The sequence below is a fragment of the Hyla sarda genome, chromosome 1, assembly GCF_029499605.1.
Source record: "Hyla sarda isolate aHylSar1 chromosome 1, aHylSar1.hap1, whole genome shotgun sequence".
Taxonomy (NCBI): domain Eukaryota; kingdom Metazoa; phylum Chordata; class Amphibia; order Anura; family Hylidae; genus Hyla; species Hyla sarda.
This window is the reverse complement of record NC_079189.1, coordinates 262,026,823-262,040,284: the sequence shown is the minus strand read 5'-3', so window position 1 is coordinate 262,040,284 and position 13,462 is coordinate 262,026,823. Positions and strand designations below refer to the sequence as shown.

Genomic DNA, 13,462 nt, shown 5'->3' with positions numbered 1-13,462 from the left:
AGGAGCACATTCAGCTTCTGCGCCAATGGATGAGTGGGCGCATACTGTTGTCTCTTGGACATGGCTTCGCTGATGGATTGTTTGCAGAATGGCTGACTAAAAGTGGGAGGAGGAGGAGCATCTGGAGCAACAGAAGGAGGGTATGGCACAATGCTCCCTTCAACTGAGGTGGTGAAGCCTTGGCTGGCTGAAAGAGGGAGCGGCGTGCCACTGGGTGATGCAGCAGGCTGGACCACTACATTGGAGCCATGGTTCTCCCAGGCAACTTTATGGTGGCAAAGCATATGTTTATGCAGGGCCGTGGTGCCAACATTGGGACCCTGGCCACGCTTCACCTTCTGCCGTTGCATGTGGCCCATATCTTGCATGTGAACCTCCTCCGGATGCTTGATGAAAAACTGCCACACCGCCGAGTAGTTGATTTTCCTATCAACAGTCTGCACTAATTAAATGCTACTGCCGCCGTCTCCAGGAACCCCTCAGCTGCTGCCCACAGGCAAGCTGCAACTCTATTCTCTTGATGATGATGAAGCCCTTTCTGCACCCGGCTCCCAATTGTGATCGGCTTCATCATCATCAACATGTCTGCACGTCTCTGATGTCCTCCTCAGGTTCCTCAACAGTGTCTGCTTCAGGACCCTGAACCCTGGCAACACTGCCTCCCATGTCACTCTCCTCACTACTTGCCAGCCTAGCGGAGGAAGCGGCGGATGTCTCCTCCATTTCTTGGCTGAGCAGTAGCTGCTGACTGTCCTCTATTAGATCGTCCTCAGTGAATAGTAGAGCTGAACCCACAGCATAAGATACTTCTGTAGGAGAGGCAACAGCATAGGATAGGGACTGCTCCCAGGCCATGCCAACTGAGGGTTATGTCTGAGGAACCCTCCGACTGTTGACTGGGGGTGACAGATGTCACTGGTGATGAAGTGGATGACCATGTTAACCAATCGATGACGGCAGATGGGTTGCTGGTTGAGACAAGACCGCTAGCTGATAGCGGGAGCTCAGGCCTCTCGCTGTGACTCCTGCTGCCACTCTCCCCTAGTCTGCTGCGACCTCTGCCTGAAGGATTTAGGCCTCTGCCACTCCTCTGTGCACGTCCTGACACTTCTCTGCCTGACATACTTAGTGTGTATATAAGGGAGTACATTACGCTTCCCTACGCTTAAAACAGTATTTGTCTAGAACAGCAGCAGGTGATTACTTTTGGCTGGCCTTTCACAGTATCTAGGCCCTTGATAGATTAACAGGAACAAAATGGTACACTACTTAGATGTAGGTATGCACTGATGAGGGCAGAAAAATGCTCTACAATATACTTTAAAAAGTATCTGAGTACAATGCCAGCCGATGAGTACTTTTGCCTAGACTTTCACAGTATGTAGGCCCTTGACAGATTAACAGGTACAAAATAGTACACTACTTAGATGCATAAATGCGGTATGCACTTATGAGGGTAGGAAAATGTGCTACAATGCGCCTAAAAACTCTGTCATTTGTTTAGAACACCAGCCGGTGATTACTTTTGGCTGTCCTTTCATAGTATGTAGGCTCTTGACAGATTAACCGGTACAAAATAGTACACTACTTAGATGTACGTATGCGGTATGCACTGATAAGGGCAGAAAAATGCGCTACAGTACCCTTAAAAAAATTTATATTTTTGTAAAACATTAGCAGTACACAACAGTGCTGCAGCCAGAAAAAGCTGTGTACTAAACACAAAATTGCACTCTGTCACAGACTATTAGAATGGACTGCTGTGGTATTATACCGTCTACAGTCTAGTATAAACAGTATATGATTTTTTTGTGGAACAAAGACACTGAATTGCGCTGAAAAATTATTCCTGCCTCCTCTGCTAAGGTTTATGAAGTTGATGCAGCTTGTTGAAATGTATGAGGCAACACACAGCTATCTGCCCCTCTCTGTAATACTATGCCGAAGAAAGTTACTGGGAGGTTAATACCTGCAACTGCAGTAAAAATCAATTTCAGTGAAAAAGACAATGCTCTCCGTCCACGAGAACGCTGATGTGACTAGGAGGATGTTAAACGTTGCTGGAATGTGCTTCTCTCTGCTGTGGAGGCTCAGGTATATATAGAAAAAAAGAAACAGAGAAAAAGCGCACTAATGTGCCATGATTCTGTTGATCAAGTGTATATAGATATAGAGGAATGGTGCTGCGCTCACCTGGGCGTGTTGTGTCCCAGGCACAACACCATTGACTGCTTGTTAGTCCCAGATCACTGGGAGACAGATGGTCTGGAAAGGGCTGCTGGCACCTCACCGTCGCGGGAACCGGTCCTGGACGTCTGATCAGTAGAGGCAAATAAAGGGATCTGTGATCCACAAAAACATGGTGCTCCAAAAGCGCTCCTTTTCAAGGTGATGGTTGGGATTAATAGCCGTGAGTCTTTTTTTTACCTGGCCAGATACATAGAACCAGGAACCAGATATACAGCAGCCTAAGGTCCAACTTGCAGACTGCTCCCCAGTCGCCTCCAGTGTAAACTAAGCACACACACAGGCTGTCCGTCCTATCTCTGTGCAGTGTAATGAATGAAGTGGCTGGCCTCAATATGGCTGCCGATTTATATAGGGCTGTGACATCACAGGGATGACTGGCTGCTGGTAGACTGCATCCTGCATGTGATTCAGGGTCATACCGCCTACTTCCCTTCCTGCCTTGCCTTCCCAGCACCCCTTGCCCCATGTACTGACATGTGGATCTGCCATTTTAGATGCCCTGGAGCCTAGAACGCTGTAAAATGGAGTTTAATGAAGCGATAGAATTGCAGCGATATTCACATTCATTGCGAATTGAATGTTTCCTGAAATTCGTCACTGTCCCTAGTGACACTCTCCCTGCCTACTTGCCCAAACACCCTAAGCAGTGATTCGACAACTTGGAGCCAAATAATATACTTAGTCGGTCACAGGCCAGAAACGGAAAACTAGTGGACAACCAGATATACCAGACAAGATTCAAATACTAACAGGGCAGAACATAAACAAACAAACTGATCGGGAACATAGGACCCTGTTCACAAACAGTTACAAGTACAAAGGACAAAGATCAGATCAACCAAACAGGATATAAATATAGAACACTGTTAACACTGGACACAGATAACTAACAAATAGATTAGGTCCAGAACACAAGACTAGGAAACGGATGAGTCAGGATAGACTCAAGGAGAAAACAGGAATAAAAACTCAATCTCCCAGAAACCTCCAGAAAACAAAGGAATATCTTGATATTAGAACTCAATCTCCGAGAGTCCACCATGGAGCACAGATATATATTGTTCTAAATCTAAATTCCCCAGAGTCCCATAAAAAGGTCACAAGCATGTCTTGTTACAAAATCATAAACATATAACAGACATCACAGTAGTAACAGGTCAATCACCAGCCCAGAACTTAGATTGAGCTGGAGATATATAGACACACCCGCACTGCCATTGGGTGAAAGGATTAACTCTTCCACGCCTAGAAAGGAGAGCACAGAAAACACATAATGCATGAAAAACAAGGTCTGAACACGGAAAAATGCAAAAATAAATAAACGGACATTACAATTTTATATGTAAAATCCTTCCATTCTGAGAGAAGTCCTAGATGAGTAAAAATTATTATGTGGAGTCTGTATGGGTAGAAATAAGGGGAGGGGGTAAAAAAATACATTTGTGATAAGGGTTTGTTATAAATTGCCAAGTATAATGGAAGCAGCACAAAACCTACTAACAAGACAAATAGATGGAGAATCAAAAAAGGGTGAAGTCATTATTATAGGGGACTTTAAAGGGGTTATCCGGGCATAGAAAAACACAGCTAATTTCTTTCAAAAAGAGCTTCATGTCTGTCTCCAGGTTGGGTGAGGTTTTACAACTTGGCTCCATTCACTTCAATGGAACTGAACTGCAGAACTACACCCAACCTGGAGACAGACGGGGAGCAGTTCATGAAATAAAATAGCTCTGTTTTTCAGTTCTGGATAACAAAGGGGGAGGGGGTCCAATGGGCCAGACATAGTGTTCAAAGTAGAGGTAGGTGGGTCATCTTGGTAATAATGACAACATAATAAGTTTTTATGTATCGTATGAGAGGATGTCTACTAGTGGGGCTACAAAAACATTTAACTTTAGGAAGACCGATTTTCACCAACCAAGAAAATACCTTCATCTACGTAAACAAAAATTTTTGATACTGTGCTACACAAAATGTTAGTACATAAAATGAGAATGTTGGAGCTAGGGTATATGGGTATATGTAAATGGGTTAGCAACTGGCTCAGTGATAGGAACAAGAGGGTGGGGATCAATGGAACTTACTCTGGCTGGGTGACAGTTACAAGTTGGGTACCTCACTTGTAGAGGGATTACGGAGTAGATTTTCAATAAACTGGAAAAGGTGATAACCACAGAGCAGGATAACATATTACATAGGGAACTGGGGAAGGTGGAGGCTTGGGCACAAACATGGGAAATTAAGTTTAATGTGGATAAATGTAAGGTTATGCACTTGGGCTTTAAAAACAAAGGCCCTGATTTACTATTGTAAACTCAACATGTTTTGTCAGGTTGTGCGCCAGATTCTGGCACATTGCGCCAGAAATTCTGTCTGTGCCAGGATTTGCGCCAAAATTAAAAAAACAACCTGACCAACTCTACATTTTACTTAGAAAATTCTAAAAGGGGTGTGGTCACTGAAAGGGGTGTGTGTGCCAACAGTTTCACAAAAACATTGGGAATTAAAACCCACAAAGAAAACTACTCTCCACTCTTAGTAAATCAGAGTCAAAATGTACATTTATGTGCTAAATAATAAGACACTAGAAAAAACTTCTACCAAAAAGGACTTACTTGGGGTACTGGTGGACAGTAAACTCTACTTTAGTGATGCCAGGGCTAACAAAGTCATGGGGTGTATCATGAGAGGCATAGAGGCTCATGATGGAAACATAGTTTTGACTCTGTATAAATCACTAGTCAGACCAAATGGAGTATTGGGTTCAATTTTGGGCACCTGTATATAAGGTGGACATGGCTGAACTGAAGAGGGTGCAGAGGAGAGTGCAAAGATAATTCCTGGTATGGGAGGATTACAGGACCAAGACAGGTTATCAAGGTTGGGGTTATTTAGTTTGGAGAAAAGACGTCTTAGGGGCGATGAAGTCACAATGTACAAATATAAGAATGGACAGTACAGAGATCTTTCTTGTGATCTTTTTATACCTAAGCCAGGAACCATGACAAGGGGGCATCCTCTATGTCTAGAGGAAAGAAGGTTTCACCATCATCACAGATTCTTTACTGTAGCAGTGAGACTATGGAACTCTGTCACATGAAGTTGTGATGTCTGACTCAATAAATAATTTCATGGAGGGCATGGATGAAGTCGGGAAGGACATCAGCCTCATGGGGGGGGGGGGGGACCTTGCCTTCTTCTGGATCAACACAGTAGGGTTTTAGGTTAACCTTGATGGACTCAAGGCATTATCTAGGACAGACAACTCTTTTTTAAATTGTCAACATGAATTTTCTGACAGGTCCACATTTATTCCATGCACAGTATACCTTATTCAATACTATCTTTTCTTTTACTTAGTGTCTTTTTTGTCATGATTTTACATGCCTTCCCCTTTAAAGAAAGTGAAGTGTTCATAACATGCATAGTTAAAGGGAAACTGACAGCCTGTCCATCCATACTAAACCCAATACACTGGGTTACAGTGTGGATGAACAGCACTAAAACTTGGTGACACTTACATAAATCGTTTCAACCGTTTTAAAGTTATGGCTCAGGGCAGCTGCATTGCTAAATGTCTTCTGTGCGCCATGGAGTTTTGCCGAGCTTCCCCACCTGCACGATTCCTGTCCTTGATATGCATATTCAATTTTCCAGATTCTTACATCCTAGTGACGTGAGAGCCTTTAGACATATGAGTGCTCTACTATTGTTGGAGAGTGCAGGCGTTGCTCCCGCACTACACTTGTAAAAGGGGCGCCTGCACTGTGCTAGAATAGCATAGCACTCATGGAAATCGAATATACTGATTTATGTAAGTGACACCTCATTGTACTGCTTTTTACCCACACTATAACCCAGTATATTGGATTTAAGGGGTATTCAGCTCCTGGACATCTTATTCCCTATCCAAAGGATCCCCGCAATCTCCAGGATCTGCACCCCTGTTCTGAACATTTATGTTCAGAATGCCAGCTTCAGGCTTCAGTGTTCATGACGCCACATCCCTCCATTAGTGTCTATGGGAGGCGGCGTGGTGGCTGTGGAGCAGAAGTACACAGCCATCACGTCCCCTCACATAGACATGAATGTAGGGGGCGTGACGGCTGTGTACTTCTGCAGTCCTCCTCCCATAGATATAAATGGAGGGGATGTGATGTGATGTCATAAACTCGGAAGCCCGAAGCTGGCGTTCAGAACATAAATTTTAAAAACTCCAGGGTGCCGGCCCGGAGATCATGGGAGTACCAGGGGCTGGATCTTGTCCCATATTCTTTGTACAGAGGATAAGATGTCTAGGGGCGGAGTACCCCTTGAAGTGCGGATGAACAGAATGACAGTTTCCCTTTAATACTAATGGTTGGGTTATATGATTATACACATTCTTATTAAATTCTGTTTTGTAATTAGAGAATTAAAGAGGGCAGCATCACTGACCGACTTAAAACTGTCAATGTGGGGGACAATATTGAAGCCATAAATGATCAGACCATTGTGGGATGTCGGCATTATGAAGTGGCGAAGATGTTGAGGGAACTTCCAAAATCGGAGACATTTACCCTACGCCTGGTTCAACCAAAACGAGCATTTGGTAAGTTTTAATCTTCAAAATCTTTAGTGAATACCAACATTCTGAAAATATTTCCACAAAAAAAATTACATACAGTATCAACTTAAATAATGCATATAGCACTGATATTAAATGGTTTGTCCACAGGCTTTAGAAAAACAAACCAAGACATATTATACTTACAAGCATTCCTACTGTGCAGCCAGCAGCAAAACAAATAAGTATGAAATGTGACTTAAATGATTAGTACAACCCCTCTTTTCTGACAGCCATTAAAAAAAGAAAGCACAGTGGGAAGACATTAATAAAAAAAAATGATGTCACTTTCAAATAAAAGGGTACTCTGGTGGAAAACAATCTTTTTAAAATCAACTGGTGCCAGAAAGTTATACAGATTTGTAAAGTACTTCTATTAAAAAATCTTAATCCTTCCATTACTTATCAGCTGCTGTATGCTCCAGAGGAAGAAGAGTTTTTCTTTTTAGTCTGACCACAGTCCTCTCTGCTGCCACCTCTGTCCATGTCAGGAACTGTCCAAAGAAGAAGAGGTTTGCTATGGGGATTTACTTCTACTCTGGACAGTTCCTGACATTGATAGAGGTGTCAGCAGAGAGCACTGGGGTCAGACTGAAAAGGACAACTCAACTTCCTCTGTAGTATACAGCAGCTGATAAGTACTGGAAGGATTAAGATTTTTTGATAGAAGTACTTTACAAAACTATATAGGTATGTGCAGCTCACAACTAATACGCACCGAGGTCAAACTGGGCAAGCAACTATACCTTAATTGCTAGAAAGGGGAAAACCAAAAAATAAACAATGTAGCCCGGACCTTCTAGGTGAGTAAATGAAAATGGATATACGTGGATCGTGCTTCAATAATAATCGATATTTATTATAAAATATAAATAAGATTCAACACTTCTCACAGGGCCCTTGTGAGAAGAACATACATATTAAAAGGCAACCTAACAATGTATTTAGGCAATAGTAATTAAAACTATAAACCTGGCATAGGATAATAAAATAAGATCTGTACCAAACAACTATGTTAAAGAGTTGCTCTTCTGGGTATTTAGGGTAGATATGACCCTTTAAGATACAGTAGCAAACAGTCTGTAATATTAGAAATTGTTACCGGTCTGTAAATGGTAACTCAGGCGATGGGCGGGAACAACACCCATCGCCTGAGTTACCATTTACAGACCGGTAACAATTTCTAATATTACAGACTGTTTGCTACTGTATCTAAAAGGGACATATCTACCCTAAATACCCAGAAGAGCAACTCTTTAACATATTTGTTTGGTACAGATCTTATTTTATTATCCTATGCCAGGTTTATAGTTTTAATTACTATTGCCTAAATACATTGTTAGGTTGCCTTTTAATATGTATGTTCTTCTCACAAGGGCCCTGTGAGAAGTGTTGAATCTTATTTAAATTTAATAATAAATATCGATTATTATTGAAGCACGATCCACGTATATCCATTTTCATTTACTCACCTAGAAGGTCCGGGCTACATTGTATACTTTACAAAACTGTTTAACTTTATGGAACCAGTTGATTCGGAAAAAAAATGTTTCCACCGGAGTACCCCTTTAATGCTAATTTTAAACTAACTCAATTCAAACTTATACATACATTATTCACCTAAACAATAATATAGTTTTGGTGATAGAAAGGATTCCAGGTGTATATGATGTAAAATGGAGGAAGCGGATGTGAAGCACATAATCTGGGAATGCTCAGAAATACAATTTTTTTGGGGGGGATTAGATATTTGAATAAAAATATGTGCTTAAATAAATATATGCAAGACATACAGCTAATCCCGAAGAATCATCAGGTAAAATTCATTGAAGTGATACTAGGAGAACATGTAAATATGAGCAACTCTGGGATGTTGAGTAGATTGTTACTTTGTGCTAAGATTATGATTTTACAGGTTTGGTTGTCAGACACGGTGCCTGCATGTGAGGTTTGGTATCATCTGATTGAAAAAGTGAAGAAATATGAATATTTGGTAGCTCAGAACTTGATACATTCTTTAAAGGACATCTGCAGCGTGATTAACACTTATCCCCTATCCACAGGATAGGGGATAAGTATTTGATCGCGGGGGGTCCGACCGCTGGGACCCCCTGTGATCCCCTGTACGGGGCCGCGGCTGTCTCGTGCAGGGGGAGTGCTGGCCGCAGCATGACGTTGCAGCCGGCACACCTCCTCCATACATCTCTATGGGAGAGGCGGGGAGGCAGCGTTCGTGCCTCCCCGTCTCCCCCATAGAACGGAGACAGCGCTTTAGCGCTCACCATGAACGCTAATGGCGGCGCCCCGTTAGGGAGATCGCGGGGGGTCCCAGCAGTCGGACCCCCCGCAATCAAACACTTATTCCCTATCCTGTGGATAGGGGATAAGTGTCATACCGCTGCAGTTGTCCTTTAAGTTAATTTCATAGAATGTGGAATAGATGTTTTTTTTTCTATTCCCCTCTCAAACTCTCCATACCTCTCTGATTCCAGTGTTGGGGTGGTGGGTGGGATTTGTTTATAAATTGATTTGTGAATGTGTACATTGGCGTAACTTATTTATCATATACATTGGTAATAAATAAAATAAAAATAAAAAAAATAACCTGCTCTGTATTAGCTAAGAAATAATACAGATAGGGGATAAGATGTCTAGGGACGGAGTACCCCTTTAACCCCTTAAGGACCCAGCTATTTTACACCTTAGGACACGGCCATTTTTTGCACATCTGACCACCGTCACTTTAAACATTAATAACTCTGGAATGCTTTTACTTATCATTCTGATTCCGTGATTATTTTTTCGTGACATATTCTACTTTAACATAGTTGTAAAATGTTGTCGCTACTTGCATCCTTTCTTGGTGAAAAATCCCCAAATTTGATGAAAAATTAGAAAATGTTGCATTTTTCTAACTTTGAAGCTCTCTGCTTGTAAGGAAAATGGATATTCCAAATAATTTTGTTTTTTATTCACATATACAATATGTCCACTTTATGTTTGCATCATAAAATTGACGTGTTTTTACTTTTGGAAGACACCAGAGGGCTTCAAAGTTCAGCAGCAATTTTCCAATTTTTCACAAATTTCCAAACTCACAATTTTTCAGCTACCAGTTCAGGTTTGAAGTGGATTTGAAGGATCTTCATCTTAGAAATACCCCACAAATGACCCCATTATAAAAACTGCACCCCCAAAGTATTCAAAATGACATTCAGTAAGTGTTTTAACCCTTTAGGTGTTTCACAGGAATAGCAGCAAAGTGAAGGAGAAAATTCACAATCTTCATTTTTTACACTCGCATGTTCTTGTAGACCCAATTTTTGAATTTTTACAAGGGGTAAAAGGAGAAAATTTATACTTATATTTGTAGCCCAATTTCTCTCAAGTAAGCACATACCTCATATGTCTATGTAAAGTGTTCGGCGGGTGCAGTAGAGGGCTCAGAAGCGAAGGAGCGACAAGGGGATTTTGGAGAGTACGTTTTTCTGAAATGGTTTTTGGGGGGAATGTTGCATTTAGGAAGCCCCTATGGTGCCATTTTCACAAAAATGTGTGTTTCCCCCCCCAAATTTCACATTTTTGCAAGGGTTAATAGCAGAAAATACCCCCCAAAATTTGTAACCCCATCTCTTCTGAGTATGGAGGTACCCCATAAGTTGACCTGAAGAGCACTACGGGCGAACTACAATGCTCAGAAGAGAAGGAGTCATATTTGGCTTTTTGAGAGCAAATTTTGCTCGGGGGCATATCGCATTTAGGAAGACCCTATGGTTCCAGGACAGCAAAAAATACCCACATGGCATGCCATTTTGGAAACTGGACCCCTTGAGAAACGTAACAAGGAATAAAGTGAGCCTTAATACCCCACAGGGGTTTCACGACTTTTGCATACGTAAAAAAAAATTTAAAAAAAATTCACTAAAATGTGTGTTTCCCCCCCAAATTTCACATTTTACAAGGGTTAATAGCAGAAAATACCCCCCAAAATTTGTAACCCCATCTCTTCTGAGTATGGAGGTACTCCATAAGTTGACCTGAAGTGCACTACGGGCGAACTACAATGCTCAGAAAAGTCATATTTGGCTTTTTGACAGCAAATTTTGCTCGGGGGCATGTTGCATTTAGGAAGCCCCTATGGTGCAAGGACAGCAAAATAACCCCAACATGGCATACCATTTTGGAAACTAGACCCCTTGAGGAACGTAACAAGGGGTACAGTGAGCATTTACCCCCCACTGGTGTCTGTCAGATCTTTGGAACAGTGGACTGTACGAATTTTTTTATTTGCACAGCCCACTGTTCCAAAGATCTGTCAGACACTAGTGGGGGGTAAATTCTTACTGCACCCCTCATTACATTACGTGAGGGGTGTAGTTTCCGAAATGGGGTCACATGTGGGGTTTTGTTTTTTTTTGCGTTTGTCAAAACCGCTGTAACAATCAGCCACCCCTGTGCAAATCACCTCAAATCTACATGGCGCACTCTCCCTTCTGGGCCTTGTTGTGCGCCCCCAGAGCACTTTGCGCCCACATATGGGGTATCTCCGTAGTCGGGAGAAATTGCATTACAAATTTTGGGGGGCTTTTTTCCCTTTTACCTCTTGTCAAAAAGAAAAGTATAGGGCAACACCAGCATGTTAGTGTAAAAATTTTTTTTTTTACACTAACATGCTGGTGTAGACCCCAACTTCACCTTTTCATAAGGGGTTAAAGGAGAAAAAGCCCCCCGAATTTGTTAGGCAATTTCCCCCGAGTACGGCGATACCCCATATGTGACCCTAAACTATTGCCTTGAAATACGACAGGGCTCCAAAGTGAGAGCGCCATGCGCATTTGAGGCCTGAATTAGGGATTTGCATAGGGGTGGACATAGGGGTATTCTATGCCAGTGATTCCCAAACAGGGTGCCTCCAGCTGTTGCAAAACTCCCAGCATGCTTGGACAGTCAACGGCTGTCTGGCAACACTGGGAGTTGTTGTTTTGCAACAGCTGGAGGCTCCATTTTGGAAACAGTGGTGTACCAGACGGTTTTCATTTTTATTGGGGAGGGGAGGGAGGCTGTGTAGGGGTATGTGTATATGTAGTGTTTTTTACTTTTTATTTTATTTTGTGTTAGTGTAGTGTAGTATTTTTAGGGTACAGTCACACGGGCGGGGGTTACAGTGAGTTTCCTGCTGCAAGTTTGAGCTGCCGCGCAAAATTTGCTGCATCGCAAACTTGCAGCTTGATACTCACTGTAAGCCCCCTGCCCATGTGAATGTACCCTGAAGGGCCAGATGTTACAGAACTATAACTCCCAGCATGCCTGGACAGTAAGGGCATGCTGAGGATGTGTAGTTTTACAACATCTGGAAGGGTACAGTGGTCTCCAAACTGTGGACCTCCAGATGTTGCAAAACTGCAACTCCCAGCATGCCCGTATGCCAAGGGCTGTCTGGGCATGCTGGGAGTTGTAGTATACAGGGTCCCATTACAGCAATGCATGTTGCTTTACGGCGACGTGCATTGCTGTAAAGGGCCCGGCCGTGGCTGAAGAGGAACTCACCTGTCGCCGCCGCCATCTTCATCGCCGGGATCCGGGTCTTCAGGGACGAGGTAAGTACCGGGGCCGGGCCCCAGCACTCCCCCGTCCCCCGCCGCGTCCTCCGGTCTTCCTCCCGTCCTCTCCGGACTTCCAGGGGCCGGGCAGGGCGGGAGGAAGTAACCACCCCCCCCTGCGATTGGTCGGTTAGCTAACCGACGGATCGCAGGGGATAGGAGGAGGTGGCAGGCTTGCCACCTCGCTCCTAGCCTTCAGCATGGTCCTGGCTGTCTGTGACAACCGGGATCATGCAAAATTACCGGGCGGTCGGGTCCCAGAGACCCGATAAGCCCGGTATCGCCGCAGATCGCAGGGGCGATTTCTCTTGCGATTTGCGACGATCGCCGACATGGGGGGCCTACATGGCCCTCCTCGGCGTTTGCCCTGGATGCCTGCTGAAGCATTTCAGCAGGCATCCGCTTCCGATCCCCACCCGGCGCACGGCAGGGGCCGGAATTGTCCATGACGTACTAGTACGTAATGGGTCCTTAAGTACCAGGTTGTCATGACGTACGCGTACGGCAAGGGTCCTTAAGGGGTTAAGGAAGAGGGTGGTTTTTGCAAATCTGTCCTGTGTCACTTTATGCATTGATAACTCTGGAATGCTTTCACCTATCATTCTGATTCTGAGATTGTTTTTTTCGTGACATATTCTACTTTATGATAGTGGTAAATTTGTGTTGATACTTGCATTATTCCTTTGCGAAAAATTCAAAAATGTCATGACATTTTTTTAAATTTAGCATTTTTCTAACTTTGAAACTCTCTGCTTGTAAGGAAAATGGATATTCCAAATAAATTATGTATTAAAAAATCTTAATCCTACCAGTATTTATCAGCTGCTGAAGTTGAGTTGTTCTTTTCTGTCTGACAACAGTGCTCTCTGCTTACACCTCTGTCTGTCTCTGGAACTGTCCTGAGTAGGAGATGTTTGCTATGGGGATTTGCTCCTACTCTGGACAGTTCCTGAGACAGACAGAGGTGTCAGCAGAGAGCACTGTTGTCAGACATAAAAGAACA

At 43.2% G+C, this 13,462-nt stretch overlaps 1 protein-coding gene across 1 annotated transcript in view; it reads left to right on the top strand.

The window, feature by feature from the left end:
• Positions 1-13,462, top strand: part of GIPC3 (GIPC PDZ domain containing family member 3) — a 186,479-nt gene that overhangs the window by 23,059 nt on the left and 149,958 nt on the right. Inside the window, exon 3 of the mRNA XM_056571276.1 lies at positions 6,664-6,844. Coding sequence (XP_056427251.1) covers positions 6,664-6,844 — 181 coding nt within the window. The remainder of the gene's footprint in view (positions 1-6,663; positions 6,845-13,462) is intronic.